The sequence below is a fragment of the Pseudorca crassidens genome, chromosome 11, assembly GCF_039906515.1.
Source record: "Pseudorca crassidens isolate mPseCra1 chromosome 11, mPseCra1.hap1, whole genome shotgun sequence".
Taxonomy (NCBI): domain Eukaryota; kingdom Metazoa; phylum Chordata; class Mammalia; order Artiodactyla; family Delphinidae; genus Pseudorca; species Pseudorca crassidens.
The window spans coordinates 12,775,030-12,795,864 of record NC_090306.1 but is presented as its reverse complement, the minus strand read 5'-3'; the positions used below and the strand labels follow the sequence as shown (position 1 = coordinate 12,795,864).

The following is a 20,835-nucleotide window of genomic DNA, read 5'->3' as shown; positions in this document are numbered from 1 at the left end:
AAATTAACTCAGGTAGTAGAGCTATGAATCTCAAATGAAGCATTTAAATCAGGTTAGTGAAAGGAGGAAGGAAAGAAATTAACATTTATTAAGTGTCAGTTATATGCAGACCTTGCTGTATGCATTTCACAAAGATATTATTTCATTAAATCTTCACAACAATTCTTTGGGGGTAGATATTTGTAGCCTCACCATGAATAAGAAGAAAATGAGCTCAGAAAACTATACAAGTTGCCCAGATCATACAGCCAAGGTGGATCCCTGATTCCAAAGCTCTTTTCACTGCACAGGGTTTATTTCCCTGGACACAGAAGCACGTCCACCCTGGAAAATGATGGTTACATCTTTTTAATTGCATACATCTTGGCTCCCAAGCAAAACGCACATAGTGAAGTGATAGATGTGCCTAAAGTCAAGTAAGGTATAAAACCCATTTCAGTTTTGTCTCAACAATTTTGGATGTTTGCTAGATGACTCCCATTGTAAAATAACTTTTAAAAAAGTCTAACAAAGTTTGAGATAGATAATTGCTCCCTGTGTCCAACTATCATTTGAAAAATTTCAAAAGGCACATTTTAAGATTTTCAAAGTTTCAATAAAAACAAAAATAAACAAATGGGACCTAATCAAACTTAGCTTTTGCACAGCAAAGGAAACCATAAACAAAACGAAAAGACAACCTGCAGAATGGGAGAAAATATTTGCAAATGATGTGACTGACAAGGGCTTAATTTACAAAATATACAAAGCTCATACAACTCAAGAACGAAAAAACAAACAACCCAATTGAAAAACGGGCAGAAGACCTAAACAGACATTTCTCCAAAGAAGACATACAGATGGCCAATAGGCACAGGAAAAGGTGATCAACATCACTAATTATCAGAGAAATGCACATCAAAACTACAGTGAGGTATCACCTCACACAGGTCAGAATGGCCATCATTAAAAAGTCTACAAATAATAAATACTGGAGGGGGTGTAGAGAAAAGGGAACCCTCCTACACTGTTGGTGGGAATGTAAGTTGGTGCAGCCACTTTGGAAAACAGTGTGGGGGTTCCTCAGAAAACTAAAAATAGAATTACCATATGATCCAGCAATCCCACTCCTGGGCATATATACGGACAAAACTATAATTCAAAAAGATACATGCACGTCTATATTCATAGCAGCACTACTCACAATAGCCAAGACATGGAAACAACCTAAATGTCCATCGACAGATGAATGGATAAAGAAGATGTGATACATATATATATACAATGGAATACTACTCAGCCATAAAAAAGAATGAAATAATGCCATTTGCAGCAACATGGATGCAACTAGAGATTATCATACCAAGTGAAGTAAGTCAGGAGAAAGACAAATACCATATAACTTACATGTGGAAGCTAAAATATGACACACATGAACCTATCTATGAAACAGAAACAGAATCATGGACATTGAGAACAGACTTGTGGTTGCCAAGGGGAAGGGTGGTGGGGGAGGGATGGAGTGGGAGGCTGGGGTGAGCAGATGTAGGCTTTTATATATAGAATGGATAAACAACAAGGTCCTACTGTAGAGCACAGGAAACTATGTTCAATATCCTATGATAAACCATAATGGAAAAGAATATTAAAAGAATGTATATATATGTATAATTGAATCACTTTGCTGGTCAGTAGTCATTAACACAACATTGTAAATCAATTATACTTCAATTAAAAAAATTAAAAATAAAAAAATAAAGATTTTTCACAGTTCCATTACCTTCAGAATAAAACAGTAGTTAGTAAAAAGGGGAAATACTGCCTCTTCCTCCAAAAAGAGATAGCCGAAGTCTGCCTTGAATCAAAAACAATATGCTTTAGCACTTAAAATAATGCCATGTATACTTGAGGTATTGGGCAAATCTAGGATTTCAATAGAGAATACAGTGAAATGTCACTGAAGGGTTCAGAATCAACCAGTTTTTGTCACTTGGGGTATTATAATTTCCAAAATAAAATCTTAGGACAGGTTTGTAAATAGCACATAACTTGTTACAACATTGAGGCTGTTATCCTGTACTTTGCTGAAGAAGAGTTAGTTGTGATTGAAAACCAGCCAATTCTGATCTTTTATAATAAATCAGAAATGATTCTTAGAAGTCAAATTTTTTCAAAAGTATGTTTGATTAAGTGGTTTTAAAATAGTAATTTTCTGCCATAAAGGTAATATATGATGAAATAAATCCAAAGTATAAAAGAAGGGAGAAAAAAAGACTTTGAAAAGATAATAGCAATTATTATTTGGGTAAATTTTCTTCCAAATTTTTTTTTATTTGTGTGTGTAGGTATTAAATTTATATGGGTATATATTTTAAGCAAAATTAGTGTCCGAATTAATCCTGCTGAAAACTCAATAAATAAATTTGTATCAAGTACCCACCTTTTGTTCTTTCCTTAAAAATATTGAGAGCATATTTCCATGTCTCTCCAAAAGAATAAGAGCTCACTTTTAACAATTACTTGATATATTTCATTGCATGGATGAATATATATCTTAATTTAATTTGCCTTTCCCTTCTTGAGGAATGTTTAGGTTGTTTCCCATTTTCTAATGCTACAAATAGTACTAAGGTGAGCAAGTTTTATATAATATTAAAGTACATCAACTTATTGTCTCCGTGGAATAGAATTCTGAATATGTGATTGCTTTCAATGAAGTTAAATATTTTAAAGACTCCTGAGAAGTAAAGCCAAATTGTTTTCTAAAAGGCTACATCAATTATGCTGCCAGTGTGGTAGGATAATATTGTCTCAATGTATTAATTTCAGCCCTGAGAATATTACTATTTTAATCTTTGTTAATCTGATTAGCAAAAATTATATTCCATTGTTAGTTTAATTTGTGTTTTTAAGAACAGGAAATTGAAATTTCTAATGTTATGAACATTGCTATCTTTTTTTCATTCATAAAATGACATCTCATATTCTTTGCCCATTCTTCTTTTGGTCTATTTGTGTTTTTTCTTATTGCTTTCTATACCTTGAAACTTTAGAGATATTATCATTGTCATTTATTGTTAATATTTTCCCAGTTTTAACTAAACATTTAATTTTATAGATGAGTTTTTTTACATGTGTTTTGCTAATATATGTAATCAATTCTATCAACTTTTATCACTGATTAATTTCATTGCATTTATCTATAGTTATGGAATTTTAGTAGATTAATAGTTTGAATAGAATTTTCTCATTCATGTGGACTTAATTTTCATGTTAAGTAAAGATAACACTTATTTGATTCAAATAAAAAAGTTGCACAACATAGTTTGATGTATGTTGAGAAAGGTTAGTTAAACCAAAAATATTCCACAACCATAGGATAAATGAAATGAATCTGATTAATGATGTGTACTTTATTTTTATTTATTTATTTATTTTTAGATATTTTTTGATGTGGACCATTGTTAAAAGTCTTTATTGAATTTTTGTTACAATATTGCTTGTGTTTTATGTTTTGGTTTTTTGGCCACGAGGCATGTGGGATCTTAGCTCCCCAACCAGGGATCAAAGCCACACCCCCTACATTGGAAGGTGAAGTCTTAACCACTGGACCACCAGGGAAGTCCCGTGATGTGTACTTTAATATAGCCTTAGTGCTCAGGTGATCTTAGGACTGTTTCAGGGCTATCTTTGCATCTTGTTCCTTTCAGTTGCCTCTTGATTTTAGCTTAGTATCACCCTCTTTTTAATTATTACAGTTTTATGATATATAATACATATCAGGTATTACTAATCATCCTTCTTATGGTCATTCTTCATTTATAAAAATATAATAAATACAAGAATCATATTACCTATGGTTTATACCTCCATATGAATTTCAAAATCATTCTTTTAGCTTTCCCCAAATCCTGTTTTTATTTAATAAAATAAGTAGAAGTTGTTAGCTTTTAGGAAAAAAAATAAAAGCTTTTACAATAGTGTTCCATCTAAGTGTATAACATTTTAAATTTATTCAATGTTTAAAAATTTACTTCAGTAAGATTCTTTTCTTCATATATATCCTTAACATTTCTTGTTAGAGTTATTGTAGGCATTTTATGCTCTTTTTCTTTTTGCTATTATGAACTGAATCATTTTCCCTCATTACAACTCAATGAGATAATCACTATCATATAAGGAGATTATTAATGCTTATGTCTTCATCTTGCATCCAACTTCTTAAACTTTCTCAGTAAATTTCTGAGAATATTTTAGTTGATCCTTTTAAGTTTACAGCAGTATTCTCTAATCTTAAGATACATATAATTTTTATCCTTATTTTCAGTATTAACTCCTATGCTTTGCATCCTCATCAGTACACAGCACTTCCAGGGCAACGTTAATACCAGAAGACAGTCACATTTTATCTTGCTCATGATCTTAATATGAATTTTTCTCAGTTTTCTATTAAGCATATTTGTAGGTTTATAAAGATAATCTTAAATGATGTTTTTTACCATAAGAAAATGAAAATTTCTATTTCTTGTTCTCTAAGATTTAAATAAATCAGGTTAAATTTTATTGAATGCTTGTTAAACAGCTCTTGAGATCACCTTTTGATTTTTCTTACTGCTCCTGACATTATGGTATATTTAATTAATAGATTTTTCAATATGAAGTCATCTTAACATACATGGGATAAACAATCCTCAGTAGCATCAGTACTTGATGATCTTTTGCTCTGGAAGATCCAGGGGAAAGATTCACTCCTTCCATGAAAATTAAAAGGTGCATTCAGGACCTAATATCTCTTTTGAGAATCATTCTTTGTAACGTTTTCCTGCTATTTGCCGCCATTAAGATTTTTCATCTCTTCTTAGTTCTATTTTGGCAATTAATGTTTTCCTAGATAATCATCCTCCTTGCATAAGATTTTTTGACACTAACATAGCATACTCATAACTAAACATTGTTATCTCTTTTGATTCTTTTGTTGTGTATTTTGATTGGATTTGTCAGGGTTTTTGTTGTTACTGTTGTTACATTTTCCTTCAATGAATCAGCTCTTAGAACTATTTAATATACTTTAAGATATTGACTTTCTGTTCTATTTCCTTCCTCTTACTTTCCGTAGATTTTTTAAAAGTTATTTTCTGATTTTTTGTGTGTTGAATGTTTAATTCATGTATGCTCATTCTTACTCTAAAAATGAAAACAGTGTGCCTTTAAATCTGTCTCTTAACAGGATTTAAATCTGTATGCCTAAATTTGTAAATGCAATTTTCTCATTTTCTTTATTTTCTAAATACATTGTGATTGTGGTTTTCATTTCCTCTTTGACCAGCTAGTTATTTAGGAGCAGAATCTTCAATTTATAGGAATTTGGTTTGTTGTTGATATTACCTAAACTTCTATAAGTTCTATAACTTTTTTCTTTCTACTAAACAATGTGGTGGTCTTAATTAAATTCTTACCAATTGTATTATTCTTTTTTTATTGAAGTATAGTTGATTTACAATATTGGGTTAGTTTTGGGTGTACAGCAAAGTGCCAATCACATTATTCTAATTCTCTACATTATTTTCCTTTTTGCCTATTCTATCAAAAATTGATCAAAGTGTGATGTATGTAATCATTCACAAGAATTATCTACCTGTTATTTATTTCTGTGTTTCCAACAGATTTTATTATGCTTCATTACCTAAGGGATATTCATTGACATATCTTCAATTTGAATTGTGCTTTTTACCAATATAAAAAGATCCTTGATGTCCCTTTGACATAGTTTTTCCTTTGAATTCAATTTTTCCTGAAATCAGTATTTTCTGCTATTTTATTTTCATCTTTGCCTTATGAGGCAAAGTTTCTCATTTTTATGAGTTTCTCATTTTTATTATTATTTTATGAGTTTCTCATTTTTATTATGAGTTTCTCATTTTTATTATGAGTTTCTCATTTTTATTATTATGAGTTTCTCATTTTTATTATGAGTTTCTCACTACTATTATTATTTTAACCTTTGTCATTTTGTGTTGGGGTGTTTTGTAAGCAACAGTAATAATATATATTATCATCACATTTCCTCCTTCATATGGATTTCTTTTTTCTATTTACTTATCTTCAAGGTAGAGATTTACTGAGAGGCAGTATCTACTAACTGAGAATGTATACCAATTTCCTTACCTCTGGTCACATTCCATATTTTTGCCAAAATCTTCTGTTAAGGTGCCCCATTAAAACCAAGTTACTGCAACAAGCAGACTGCTGAGATAAAGTGAGAAAGTTATCTATAGCATTTTCTGGTTCTCCAACACTCTGATCAGACAGTGTGATTATAATTTGCAGTCTCAAGCATACTTGACTCTCGCTCACGTTCAACTGTAATGCTTTCCTTCTGAGAACTACAGTGCTGTGCTCCCATTACTTCTTGTCTCAGGGTTAATGGAAGTTCCACTCCCCCATGTATCAATAGTTTAGCAGCAGAGGTACTTGGTGCTGGGTACTGGTTAGAGGGATGTAGGGGAGGACTTCTCCTCCCCAAAACAGTAACTATGCATTAGATCAACATCAAATACTATAATTCTGTCTAGAATTGACCTTGATTTCTGTGGTAGGGGCACTTCCTGATCACCTCCTATTCACCCCATTGGGGAGGGAAGAATCCTCCCCCTAAATAGCATAAGAAGGCTGAATACGTGGGCAGATGAGACTGACAGCAGTTTATTCATCACCTGTGCTCACAGCCCAGGGGACCAGAGCATGCCATGCCTGGCCCTGTGGGGTTGCATTGAGGAAGAGAGGGAACAAGCAGGGTCTGTAGCAACAAAGCAGTGAGGTGATCTACAGGAGGATGTGATTACTGGTCTGAATAATGTTGAAAGCTGGTAAGGAAGTGAAATCTGTTAGGCTGAGGACCGAGTGGAGTGCAGCTGGTCTGGCTAATAGGGAACTAGCTAGGAGGGGACGATATCCCCGTGTGGGGAACACATCTGACAAAGGAAGCAGGGAAATGTGTGGTCAGGCCCTTGGGGCCCTGTGACACTCAAGACGGAAAGGCAGCACATGAAATGTTAGGCCTTATAATCCAGGGCATAAGATGGGACAGGAATAAAGTATGTTCCTCTTTCACGTCAGCAGCTTTGCGCTGTTTATAGCCTCATAGCATGTGTGGGTCACCGTATGTATTTTTTCAATCCCGTTCCAAAAGCCTTAAATTTAGTGTAAATTACCGCAAGAGTCTCATGATAGGTTGAGTCTCACGATAGGTCAATCCCAGGATTTAGGTGGAAATGCCATCTTAGGTATTTTAAACGTTATTTGGGGTAAGCTATGTCAAAGACTGCTGTCCAGATGTTTTTAAACTGTTGAGATGCTAAGGAAAGTCATAAAATTAGTAGTTCTGTTAGCGCCAGTAGGGGGCTGTATTCGTGCAGTGGTGAGGGTAAGAAGTGAGGGTTCTGCTGAGCCATGATTCCCTTTACCTCTCTGTGTCTTCACCCTTTAGTCGATAACATACAAGAACTAGCTTAGATAAGTCTATAGTCTGTTTATCTCTAAAATGACCATGATCATTTAAGATAAATAGAAATATTTTATTTAGTATCTATAAAGTCTAATGCTTGAGAGTAATTACAGACATACGTCGGAGACACTGCAGGTTCGTAAAACAAATAAAGCAATAACAAGTCATGTGAATTTTTTTGGTTTCGAGTGCATATAAAAGTTTTGTTTACACTGTACATTCCTTGTACTGTAGTCTATTAAGTGTGCAATAGCATTATGTATAAAAAACAATGTACATACGGTAATTAAAAAATAATTCCTTTGGGAAAATGGCACTGATAGACTTGCTTGACAAGAGTGGCCACAAACCTTCAGTTTGTAAAACATGAAGTATCTGTGAAGTGCAATAAAACGAGGTGTGCGTGTCTCCCTTACTAACCCATGAGCTCCCTTTCTTAAGCAACTTGGAATGCCCATTTCCTGGCACATAAAAATTTCTTAACAAATGATTTTCAAATGAACAAATAAACCTAGCTGAGCAAGAGATATTTGAGGAAACTGTGAGCCATGCCAAATATTTTGTGAGTGCTCTATTACCTCAACAGCCTAACACTCATTACTAACTAGCTGGTTATACAATTAAAGTACGTAACTGGGGCCCACTGTCAGCATTAACAAATAGCACTTTGTCATTCCTTGGACTCTTTACGTCGCTATTTTCTTCTCATGTTGATAACCTGCCTGTCCACCCCAGCTAAGATCTAGAGAAGTCTAGTTAGTCCCATTCGAGACCTAAAGTCTTCACTTTGTCTCCTTTTGCAAGGATACTCCCGATTTCAACCAGGTACCAGAAATGTCAGATGAAAAATGGCACAAATGTGAATGATGACAATAAAAGTTTATAAGCTCCTAAAATAAAGTTATAGTGCCTAAGAGCTGAGTCAACTGACAATGTTAAATGGAACATTTTACAACCAGTCCTGGGATAATGATAAAAAGAAAAAAAAAAAGAAGGCACACAGAACATGAAGAAGTATCTAACAGGAAATGGGCCCAAGATCAAGCTGAGGCTACGTGATTTTATATGAGCATCTCTAAAGAGGGGAGAGGTGATAGCCTAATTCTTACGGGTGCCTCCTCTGTGCCTAACCCTTGACTTCTATTATCTCTTTTACTTCTCATAACAGCTCAGTGAGAGAGGTACTGCTGTCATTTTAGAGAGGAGAAACCAAGGTTGAAGGGGTCCAGTTGAGCAAATGCCCAACAACAAAGCTATTAAATAACAGAGACTTCAAAGTCTCTCTGATTCCAAAGCCCATGCTATTTCCATCGGGTATATCTTTTTATACCCAATGCTATCTCTTTACATAGACACAATCGCTCTATACATATAAAACAAATTTAAGCTTCATGAAGAATCTCTCTCTCCAACTTGATGCTAGTGTTTGTTCCAATGTTATCAATTCTGGTGACGGTTCTCTTTACCACAAAGCTCACCATGTAAATTAGCTATACAGTCAATGTTAAATTATAGCTAAAGAAGCCCAAAATATGGCGCTGGAATGAGCTCAGCATTAGGAAGAAAGCTGAACACGAAAATGGTATTTAAGAAAGAATACTAGGGCTTCCCTGGTGGCGGCGCAGTGGCTGAGAGTCCGCCTGCCGATGCAGGGGACACGGGTTCGTGCCCCAGTTCGGGAAGATCCCACGTGCCGCGGAGCAGCTGGGCCCGTGAGCCACGGCCGCTGAGCCTGCGCGTCCGGAGCCTGTGCTCCGCAAACGGGAGAGGCCACAAAAGTGAGAGGCTCACGTACCGCGAAAAAAAAAAAAAAAAGAAAGAATACTACTCTATATAAAGTAGATAACTAATAAGGATCTACTGTATAGCACAGGGAACTCTACTCGATACTCTGTAATGGCCTATATGGGAAAAGAATCTAAAAAAGAGTGGCTATAAGTATAACATTCACTTTGCTGTACATTTGAAACTAATGCAACATTGTAAATCAACTATACCCCAATAAAAATTTTTAAAAAGAAATAAAGAAACAATAGAGGAGTATTATCAGGAGTCTGAACAGGTGGTACGGCACTCTTTCGTTTTATTTTTAAAATAATTCCGCTCACAAAATATCCTGTGTTACTCGTAAATTTCCACTGCCTTTAACTTTCCTAGTACGACATCCTCCTGTCACCCCACATGCACATAATGCCAAGTCACAGTGCTTCTCATGCGTGCCCACCCCGGCATCCCCAGTGACAGAGACGCAAGCACACCGTCATGCCCGGGGGATCTAGCGCCATCTCCTGATAGGCTGGTATTCGCTGTAATTGCACAATTTCTTGGAAATATTATGTATTACCTTTAAAGATCTTACAAAATTGATATTCTTCTCCCTCAGCTGACTTCGTTATAGAATAAAGATAGTCTTTCCAATTACTTGTTATGGACCAAAATGCGTGCTCCGGGAAGAATTAATGCCATGTTAATTCCGAGGCTTTGCATACTCTGTGCAAACTCCTTTTACTCTAGCCAGAGAAACACGGTGATAAAATGGTATAATCGCATGACATGCAAAGTGCTTATGTGAAATGAAAAGGACAAAAATATGAGTGGGATATTAATTCAAGAGAAATAAGGAAACAGGACTGTTTGAATAGGCTTAGCAGGATGGCTTAGTTCTTCCTGAAAATAAGTGTGATGCTATCTCAGCGTACCTTGACCTCTCTACCCTGACTCCCCCATTCAAGTACAATCAACTGTTTAGTTTCTGTACACACACACACACATTAAGAGGGTTACACAATACCCGACAGACAGACATAGAGGGAAACATTCAGGGAAATGTCTCCTAAATATCAGATAAAGGCAGCATGTCAATATAGCAATAAAACCATACATTTCTATTGTAACGGAACACAACTTAATAAAATGGGGAAGTAGAACTTACAAAATAGCTTTAAACTCAGTACCAGATTTCATTATAGGTCCTAGACTATAGTGGACACAAGCTAATTTTCACGGTTGTCCATAATAATAGTCATTGGGAAGTTAAATGACAGAAGAGAAGCAGCTTTAAATGGGAAATGGCACAATTATTCACAGCTGTCATGCTTATGCACTTGCTGACTATCAACCTTGAACAGAGCATTTAATTCAAACCCCATTTAAAAGTATACACTGTCAAGGAAGAGGCCAAGAACCATATTCTAGTTCAGGAAGCAACCCATAACCCATGTGCGAAAGATGACACTGAAGATCAAGTCTACTGGGATGTAGACAGATTGCTCACAACCCAATGTAGGAGCCGCTCCTGTAAAAAAGCAAGGAAATGCCCAGAACCTTGGCATCTGACTGTTCACAGATGATCCATTCCTGCTCTCATACTGCATAACATTTTGAGGGGAAATATTCTGCCCATTCAGAACAGCAATTGAATTTAAGTTCTCTCTCTGAAGATAGATTTCACCTTTTAATCAATCTTTTAAACTTCTGTAATGCTATATATGTGTGATATATTTGTTAATACTAAGATTCCATTGCTGTTTTTAAAGTATTGCATAAAAATAAGTGCTGCATGTATAATATATATGATATAATACATCATATTTCATATAATGTATTTGATGATATCTCAAAACCAACTGAAGAAAAACTGAATGTGTGTGTAAGACATAGAGATAATATGGATATAGATACGTAGGTGTAGATATGAAAAGAGAGTTCTAGCAAAGACCAAAGCAAAAGTCACAACTTAGGAGCAAAGTAAAAGAAATTACCTGAATCCTAATTAGTTTCATATATACTCAGTTGGACATCAAAAGGAAGTGAGGATTCCTTACTTAGGGGTATTAAACTGAAGGAATCACTCATCAGGTTAAAAGAAAATCTTCACATCAACCAGAGACTGCAAGTATTTGACTGACAGGGTCTGTGATATTATAACAAGGTAACACTGGATTATCTTATCTAAGTTGTCAAAATAAAGTAATATCTGACATCTACATATATTATCTCACTAGCCTTACAATTAGCACATGCAACCAGCTATCTGGTGATGGTAAATATTTTTCATACATTCAATGTATATTTACCAAACAATCCCTATGGGGGTGCCAAGCACTGTTCTAGATATTAGACATATAAGGATGAAAAAGACAAATGTGGTTTCTGCAAATTAATAGCATAATCAGGGTTACCTGATTATAGCATAATCAGGGTTACCCAGTTACCCAGAAGAACCCAGCTCTTCTGACACCTATATTGTGTTATGCAAATCAAGTTTTTTTGACCTTCAAAACATTTGGCCTGCCTTGCTTATTATTTTACTGTTAATTACAGAATTAAATGAATTTTAACTCTGAGTTTCAGATGTGCTTTTTTGCTTTGTAGATATTATTCAAGCGAATAAAGCTCTATGAATTATGGCATGATAAAATATTCACAGAAACTTACAACTCCACAGTTGAATAACAATTACATTTGTTCCAAACAGGCAATTGGTTTCCAAACACATTAAACAAAGGCAATTTAGAAAGCTTCTTCTTCTTCTTGGCATCATTAACGTTGTTGAACGTCCTGGGATTCTGGAGTGTTTCACAAAGGTAAGTAAGTGTGTGGTAAGATGAACAATTTCTGAGTCCATGAAAGAGTGATCTGGGAGCCATCACTGAGCCAATGGGAATCCTGTATTCCATGACTGGACCAGTTAGCATATTAGAGAAATTTAACAGATATTCGGAGCAAGAAATTTCCATTTAGACTTCACTTTTTCTTTTCTCTTTTTTTTTTAACATATTTATTGGAGTATAATTGCTTTACAATGTTTAGTTTCTGCTGTATAGCAAAGTGAATCAGCTATACGTATACATATATCCCCATATCTCCTCCTTCTTGCATCTCCCTCCCACCTTCCCTATCCCACCCCTCTAGGTGGTCACAAAGCACTGAGCTGATCTTCCTGTGCTATGCAGCTGCTTCCCACTAACTATTTTACATTCAGTTGTATATATATGTCCATGTGACTCTCTCACTTCGTCCCAGCTTACCCTTCCTCCTCCCCGTGTCCTCAAGTCCATTCTCTGCATCTGCATCTTAATTCCTGTCCTGCCCCTAGGTTCTTCAGAACCTTTTTTTTTTTTTTAGATTCCATACATATGTGTTAGCATACGGTATTTATTTTTCTCTTTCTGACTTACTTCATTCTGTATGACAGACTCTAGGTCCATCCACCTCACTACAAATAACTCAATTTCGTTTCTTTTTATGGCTGAGTAATATTCCATCGTATATATGTGCCACATCTTCTTTATCCATTCATCTGTCGATGGACACTTAGGTTGCTTCCATGACCTGGCTATGGTAAATAGAGCTGCAATGAACATTGTGGTACATGACTCTTTTTGAATTATGGTTTTCTCAGGGTATATGCCCAGTAGTGGGATTGCTGGGTTGTATGGTAGTTCTTTTTTAGTTTTTTAAGGAACCTCCAAACTGTTCTCCATAGTGGCTGTATCAATTTACATTCCCACCAACAGTGCAAGAGGGTTCCCTTTTCTCCACACCCTCTCCAGCATTTATTGTTTGTAGATTTTTTGATGATGGGCATTCTGACAGGTGTGAGGTGATAACTCATTGTGGTTTTGATTTGCATTTCTCTAATGATTAGTGATGTTGAGCATTCTTTCACGTGTTTGTTGGCACTCTGTATATCTTCTTCGGAGAAATGTCTATTTAGGTCTTCTGCCCTATTTTGGATTGGGTTGTTCGTTTTTTTGATATTGAGCTGCATGAGCTGCTTGTAAATTTTGGAGATTAATCCTTTGTCAGTTGCTTCATTTGCAAATATTTTCTCCCATTCTGAGGGTTGTCTTTTTGTCTTGTTTATGTTTTCCTTTGCTGTGCAAAAGCTGTTAAGTTTCATTAGGTCCCATTTGTTTATTTTTGTTTTTATTTCCATTTCTCTAGGAGGTGGGTCAAAAAGGATCTTGCTGTGATTTGTGTCATAGAGTGTTCTGCCTATGTTTTCCTCTAAGAGCTTTATAGTGTCTGGCCTTACACTTAGGTCTCTAATCCACTTTGAGTTTATTTTTGTGTATGGTGTTAGGGAGTGTTCTAGTTTCATTCTTTTACATGTAGCTGTCCAGTTTTCCCAGCACCACTTATTGAAGAGGCTATCTTTTCTCCACTGTATAGTCTTGCCTCCTTTATCAAAAATAAGGTGACCATATGTTTGTGGGCTTATCTCTGGGCTTTCTATCCTGTTCCATTGATCTATATTTCTGTTTTTGTGCCAGTATAGACTTCACTTTTTCCATTGGTCCTTATAATAAAATAGTTCTTTGCTCAATTCTAAAACAAGATTTTTTTCTCCACCATATAGTACCATTTTAGAGTTAGAAATAACCATATCAATAATAAGAATGAATGAGTCATTATCATTAAAAGCAAATATCATTAAACAAATAGCTAGAAATCTAATGATGCTTAAGATTTGGATTCCATTCAGGCCTTTAAATCAGCAGTGACCATTTCAAGGTCAATAACAAACTGTGCAAAATCATTTAGCCAGTCAGTCACCTGAGACCATTCAGTGGCTTAATATATATTATCTACCATCCATCCACTGCCAGCCTGTCTCCCTCTCACTGACGTATTCTTGGATGGCTGTGTTCTTTTGAGCAAATTCTCTAACCTCTCTGAGTCTCTGTTGATAAAGGACCAAGTGTGATGTCTGCCACATAGCAGGAACTAAACAGATTTTTATTTTCCTCACTTCTTTTCATTCATTCATCTATTTAGTATCTCATCTATTGCCACTTATTCCCTGCCTGAATTATTCTTTTGTTCATCTACTAAATCTCTTTTGGAACATCAGTCATGTGATAGGCACTGTAAGAAATTAGAAGGACATAAAGTCAGTATCAGTATATGTTTAGTGTCACCTATGTCCCTGCTCTCATGGAGCTTACGGTCCAGTATAAGAGAGGCACTTAAACCTCATGCAAGACAGAATTAATGACAAAATCAAAAGTTTTAATGGCTCCCTGAATTTTAAAATTTCTTACCTTCCAAAGTGTATATTATCGAAGTGACCCTCCAGGATGCATAATTTCCCTAAAATGCCTGTCTCATTCTTAGATTGAAAACCAAATTAGAAAGTCAGATTCTTGCAGAAGGATTCAACAGAAATGTCCCCAGCTTTGCAGCAAAATGTGTTGGCATCAAAAACTGAAATTGAAGGCAAGACCTTTCTCCCCTCTGTCCATCACCTCCAAACACGAGTGGTGCCCATCCACTAATTCTCACAAACCTGCGTTGTTTCTCAATTTCAGTTACTCTCCCACTGTAAGAGTTGACCCTGTCTTTCATGAAGTAGTTTAAAAGGCAGTCTCTAGAGGCAGCCCAGTTGAATCCAGTCCCACAACTTAGCTGCACAAACTTTAAGCTGTTTAACCCTGCTAAGCCTCAATTTCTACTTTGTAAAAAGGAAATAATAAGAATGATAACTGTGTCAGAAGGTTGCTGTGAGGATGAGTAAATTGCCAGAGTGTTAGCAGTAATAATAATGGCTTCATATGTTGCCTTATGCTCCCTTCTTTTTATTCTTTATCTAGACTCATGCTGAGATATGGTTAAGATGACCATGATTGTGGGCTGAATTCAGGTAGAGCTAGTGCTGGAACCAAAAACCTACTAGCTCAGGGACTGACTCATTTATTCATTTATCCATTCATTTAACCAACATGTTAAGCATTGTTCCAAGCACTAGAAAAATAAAACCAAAGAAAACAAAGTACTGGTCTACAAGGAGCTGGCATCTAGTACTCAGAATATTTAAGTATGATTCTTCTGTGACTGTCGAGCAAGTGAGTTACTGTAAAGTGAGAGATGGTAGAGTTGGGGTTCAGAGAAGGAGGCGAGAATAAAAAATACAAAGAACCAGAGATTGGAGGAACCAAAGATGGAAGGAACTAAGGGATAATGTAGGGCTTATTCAGAAAGAAATTGGAGTCTTACCAAATCTTCTCCATCTCCTGTATACTTTCTTTTCTCCTGCATACTTTTTGAGGGAAGGTAAAAAAGAGAGGGTGAAACAAAGCAGGAAGGAAAGAAATTAATTTTCCATGTGTTGAGCATTTCTGTCTTAAGCAGCAGGTTTGTCCCCCTCCCTGTTATGGAGATCATACCATTCCACTTTATAAGTAAGAAAACTAAAGTGAAAATCGAACCAAGTAAATTGACTAAGTTCACACAAGTAGGATGCAAACCCTACTTTGTCTCCAAAGCCCATACACTTCCTCCTAGACTCTGCTGCCTCTAAGTGCCATAGAGGAGCCCTTTTCCTGCTCCCTGACGGCCCCTTAACTCTCGTGGGGGAGGAAACCAGTCCCTTCAGTTCAGCTAACTATACCCACCACCACCTGTTGATCAGCCTCCACAAGAAAAGAATGTGTGTCATGTTTCACAAGAAAGGAGAATCTGAAAAATTTGCCTGCAAAGATTAAGTAGCTAGAACCAACTACATTAGTTCAAAGGCACACATTGCCTTGGGTATCTATTTCCCACTGGGATCCAAGGGGCCAAATCAAAAGAGTTAACCAAAAAACTATCTGGAATCCAAGGCATCGACTGTCTGCAGTGAGAAGTGCATGATTCCAGCTTATTTTCTATAGTGATTGTTTCTGTCAAACCCTAACGAACAATAGGATGCAAAGAAACAGGGGAAAACACAGACATCCCAGGGACAGCATTATTGAAACATATTATTTATAAGTCAGATGGTGTTTGATCTTAATATACTTCCAATCACAATCCAATTTTTACCAAACCCAAAGGTGTATTTGTTCAGAGCCAGATACTGGTGACAAATCTATCAAGAATAGGACAGTCCCAAGTTATTCTTGTCCCCAAGATCTTGACACCAGTGGATTAATGATGAAACAGCAGCCTCGCTAATATACAGGTGGAATTAGGTTTGTGTTAGCACCTGAGGGCACTCTACCATCCAGTTTATATTAGTGTGCAACAATCCTGGTGTAAGTCCTAGAACCAAACTAATCTTGTAGGGGTCAGTAGGAGATCACTTAACTGAGTATAATTAGGACTGTTCCATGAATGTCAGTCCAGATGTACCTTCCATTACAAACAATCCCCTTCCTCTGCCTCTGTCTGTATTAGAGTCCCCCTCAATCAAATCTGAAATAGGGCAGTGGTGACATGACACACCTGCGGCTCTCCAGGCTGGGGGTGGAGGAAGTAGGTGGATGAAATGTCTTTCCTTGCTGAAAAGTATCATACAAACACCTCTACAGTCCTTACTATAACTATGTATCCTACATCAAATGCTAAAATAAAGGGTATTTACAGATGTTTATGGGGGGAGAGAGCAGAAGCGTATTTGTTATTACAACTTGACACCACCGTCCCTCCAATGTTGTAAAACACATCTTACGAAGTTGATATCATTGTGCTTATTTTGTTACTGATACCAGTAATCTTTTGTGCATAACCTGCAATGATTATTGAAAGAGACGTAAATCAGAGAAAAATGACCGGTCATTCAAGCATATCCTTTTCTTACAGTTATTGCTAGCAATATATTAAGAAGGAAAAGAAGGTAAAACTCTCTAGCATTGGAAACTTTCACAAATCAAAAAAAGAAGAAATGTCTGACCTCAAAGACTTAGGTGCATTTGATAAAATTGAACTTATGGCCCTTGACCATTTGTTCATTCAACCAATATTTATTGTACATCTGCTATGTACCAGGCACTGATCAAGGAATACAGCAGTGACTAAAGCAGTCTGAAATTCCTCTCCTCCTGGAACTTCTTCAAAAATGTTTAAGAAGTAAGTTGCCTTTAGAGGCAGCGTGCCATAGAGGGAAAAGGCCAGGACTCTGAATAAGAGACTTCTGGTTTCAAACCCAGGCTCTGCCAACTATTACTCATACAAACCCTAAGCAACTTATTTAACCTCCTAGAAGTTCAGTATTTCTGTCTGTGAAATGGGGATGGTTCCACCCTTCCAGGGTTAGAGTGAGAATTCGGTACGTTAGGGTGAGCACTGGACCCTAGCACGCTGCCTGGCACTTAGAAGATTTTCCTTGAGTCAAGGATAGAGGGCACACATTTTAGAAATATGTTCATGGATTTTTTTCTTTGACAGTGGTGTTTTCCACACAGTCTCAGCACCGAATTTACAAACCCTCAGTGCATCTGATGAATCTTTCGAGTCCTGCCGCCATGAAATCTACAAGGTTGATAATTCCAGACTTTCCAGTTCTCTCACTGTCAGACTCACTGCAGGTTGTAAAAGAGCGCCATCTAAAGGTCCTCGTGAGGCACCTTAATATGTTCTAAAACTCCTTTTGTCGTTTTATAAAGACTGTTCTGGTGAGCGGTGCTCTTAAATAATCATCACTGTTGTGCCAGTATCTATGGGCCTATAATAAAAGTAAGACAAGCACAGGAGGAAGGTAAATGATTTATCAGGTCCTCTACATCTGGTCCTAAAAAAAGCTTTCTTTCTTTCTTTTTTAGATATTGTAATCTAAATCATTTTAATGCCCAGAACATCAGCGGAAGTAATCTTGAAGAAACATTTCCCCTCCATGAAAAGTCTCTGAAATTTTATGGCAGTACACAGGAATTTTCTTTGAGTATTGATCTTTGGGAAACAGCCCTGTGAAACTCTGTTTGACTCAACCTGTCTTATGAGCAGAGTATTCACTGTTTTCTTTGGCTAGATACTATGCGTTTTCGTTTTAGGGCTAATATGTGTGAGGGTGGCCTTATGAATATTATCTGTGTCCTTTACAAAGACTAATTATGACTCCTCTAGTCATAATTATGACTATTACGCTTTTGCATTAACATGTTATGCCTTTGAATTAATGAAGTAATTTCAAAGTCTAAATAATTACTCTATGACAACAAAACGTTAATATTTCCTATGCATCACAATATTTTAAAACTTTTTACAATGGTTTGGCCATTATAAGCAACCTATATGACATTTTTTAGTTTTCATGTGTCCTTAGAATCAAAATAACAGTATGTTAACATTCTTTCTTTCAATGCATTTATTGAGTACTTACTGCATGTCAGGCATAGTGATCATATACTGTCTATGTCAGAGTAAATAATAAACCTATACAAAATTTCACTATACTTCATCTTGCTATTACACCATCAAGTTATGAATTAAGGAAATATTCTCTGAATCAAAGAGCAACACTACTAAAATAGAGGTCCTTAACAAAAAGAGAATATTCGCATACTGAAGAAACTGTAAAATAAATGGAAATGATGGAATTATTGCGATTGAAGGAAAGAAGAAAATTAAGGAAGGTTAAATGAGTGTTGGGGGAAGGGCAAGTGATCAAATCAATCAGGAATGCTTAAAGAGATTCCCTAGTCCAAAGGACGTCTTTTAGTCTCCACTGCTACCAGTTCAGACGCACTCAGAAAATTATCTTCTAAAAGAGATTTTTCCCGTATAAGCAAAGAAATGTGAAAAAAACTCATTTAAACAAAACAAAAAAAAAGGCAAATACAACTAGTGTCCCAAATCTTTGTAGCAGTGCTTGTCAAAGTTTTGTTAAGGACCCCCTGCTTCAGGCACCTCTTTCTGGCCCCTACCATAGACTGCTTTAACCCAAACCTTTTTCCAGGAATCGGCAGTTCTAACAAACCTTCCCAAGTCTTCTTACGCTCCCTGAAATCTGAGCACCACTGCTTCAAGGGACAGTTCAAGCTGGATAGGAGAGGGGTGTTTATCAGTTGATTGCAAATGATTCTGCAGTTAAGCACCTCCCTTGTGACCTAAAATATTTTAGATCTGTAGAATAAAAGATTTACACATCTTGATTAGGTGTGATATGCATTTTTAATTGCAAAAGAACAGCTGTAAAGCACCAGGTGTTTCTCTTACTCAAACTATTTTTTGTTTGTTCTGAGGACAAATGAAAAGACAAACTCTTACAGACAAAAATTCTCGCCCTGTAACTTTTTCAAATCCTTCTTTTTTCAGCATTTGTTCTCTGACGAAACACTGAGGCCGGTCCTTGATCTTCCTTAGAATCTTTCTTTGCTGCAAAACGTTAAATGCCAAGTGTGCAATTTGGGTTTAATGAACACCCCAAAGATCAAGAAACCTTTAAACATCTCGTCTCAGTACAAGTCAGAAGCTCTAACGGCCCCTCTCACCATTAGGAAAAGGGTTTGCCTTATTTTGTTGTTCCCCCTCCCCACCGCCCCAAATTTGCCTTCCTCTCCTTAATTTCTACATCATAATAGAAAAAGGTGCTCATTATGCTTTCACTCATCCTTAGAGATGAAAAGAGAGCTACAGAATTATAAAGATGACCCTAAGCGAACACCAAAAGAGCTTAGAATTCTCACATCGGGGCTGACACTCATGATTAGCTAAATTGCGGGAACTACACACGCTTCCATTGGAAACAGGATGCATTCATGCACTAGTTTCTTGTCTAGTGCTTAGCAACATTATCGCTGAGCACCTGGAATAGTTTAGGCATTAAGTGTAATTGGTTTTGCTTTACATAAATCTGTAGTTTTGTAAATAAGCGGAGCATTTCAGCCTCTCTGTAACACCAATTAACTTAAAGAGATGCGTTGTCTGTAGGAGACTGCTGGGTTCTGTACTGTATTTCTCCCGTAATGTGCTCATTGGCTGGCAAAGTTCTGTGTCCCTGCAGTGTTGCATTGACTCCCAGTCACTTGGTGTCAAGGGTCTGTACCCAGCTACTCATTTGCTCCATTTTTCAGTTGTAAAAGATTGGGAAAATGGAGTCTTCCCTAAGAAGCATCTTCGGTGCTCTATTTCTGTCCACGAGGGAGACCTGAAAGGCAAGGTACTTGAAAATGTTTTCTGTGACCTGCAGAGCACAGATCTAACCCCAGCTGAGTCTATCCATAACTGACGTCCACATCTCTTTCCTCTTTCTTTTTTTCTTGTAACGCTTCAGTCCAATGCAGCCAAAAGTCACTGCATTGAGCCTGTATACAAAATTAAGAAAACCATATTCTTATTATGTAAATTTGCTAGTGAAAATGTTTCCATCAGTGGGACTTTTTTTAATAACACTCAGAAATCTGCTCCTGGGAGTTGGTAAATTTCTTCAAGCTTCTGGGATATTACCCCTCATCTCTTTACTCGGTTTAATCCCTTCTCTCTCATATGTTCTTCAGGTAATCTTGATATATATCATTCATTCCATAGCATTCATTCCACTCTGGCCAACCTCTAATTCTCTTGGTTTCTGAAAGTGTTTTGTCGACTATCAGAGTAACAGTATCACCAAAATACAGCTCATGATTCCAAAAAGTTTCCCACTAATATTA

The 20,835-nt window shown here is 36.5% G+C and overlaps 1 protein-coding gene and 1 long non-coding RNA gene across 2 annotated transcripts in view; one reads left to right on the top strand and one right to left on the bottom strand.

Annotated features, from left to right (window-relative positions):
• SLC15A5 (solute carrier family 15 member 5) overlaps positions 1-18,157 on the top strand; it is an 89,441-nt gene extending 71,284 nt beyond the window's left edge. Inside the window, 2 exon segments of the mRNA XM_067695792.1 lie at positions 11,961-12,069; positions 18,010-18,157. Of these exon segments, the coding sequence (XP_067551893.1) occupies positions 11,961-12,069; positions 18,010-18,157 (257 nt within the window).
• Positions 1-20,835, bottom strand: part of LOC137201682 (uncharacterized) — a 208,086-nt gene that overhangs the window by 132,307 nt on the left and 54,944 nt on the right. The gene's annotated exons all lie outside the window — the stretch shown is intronic.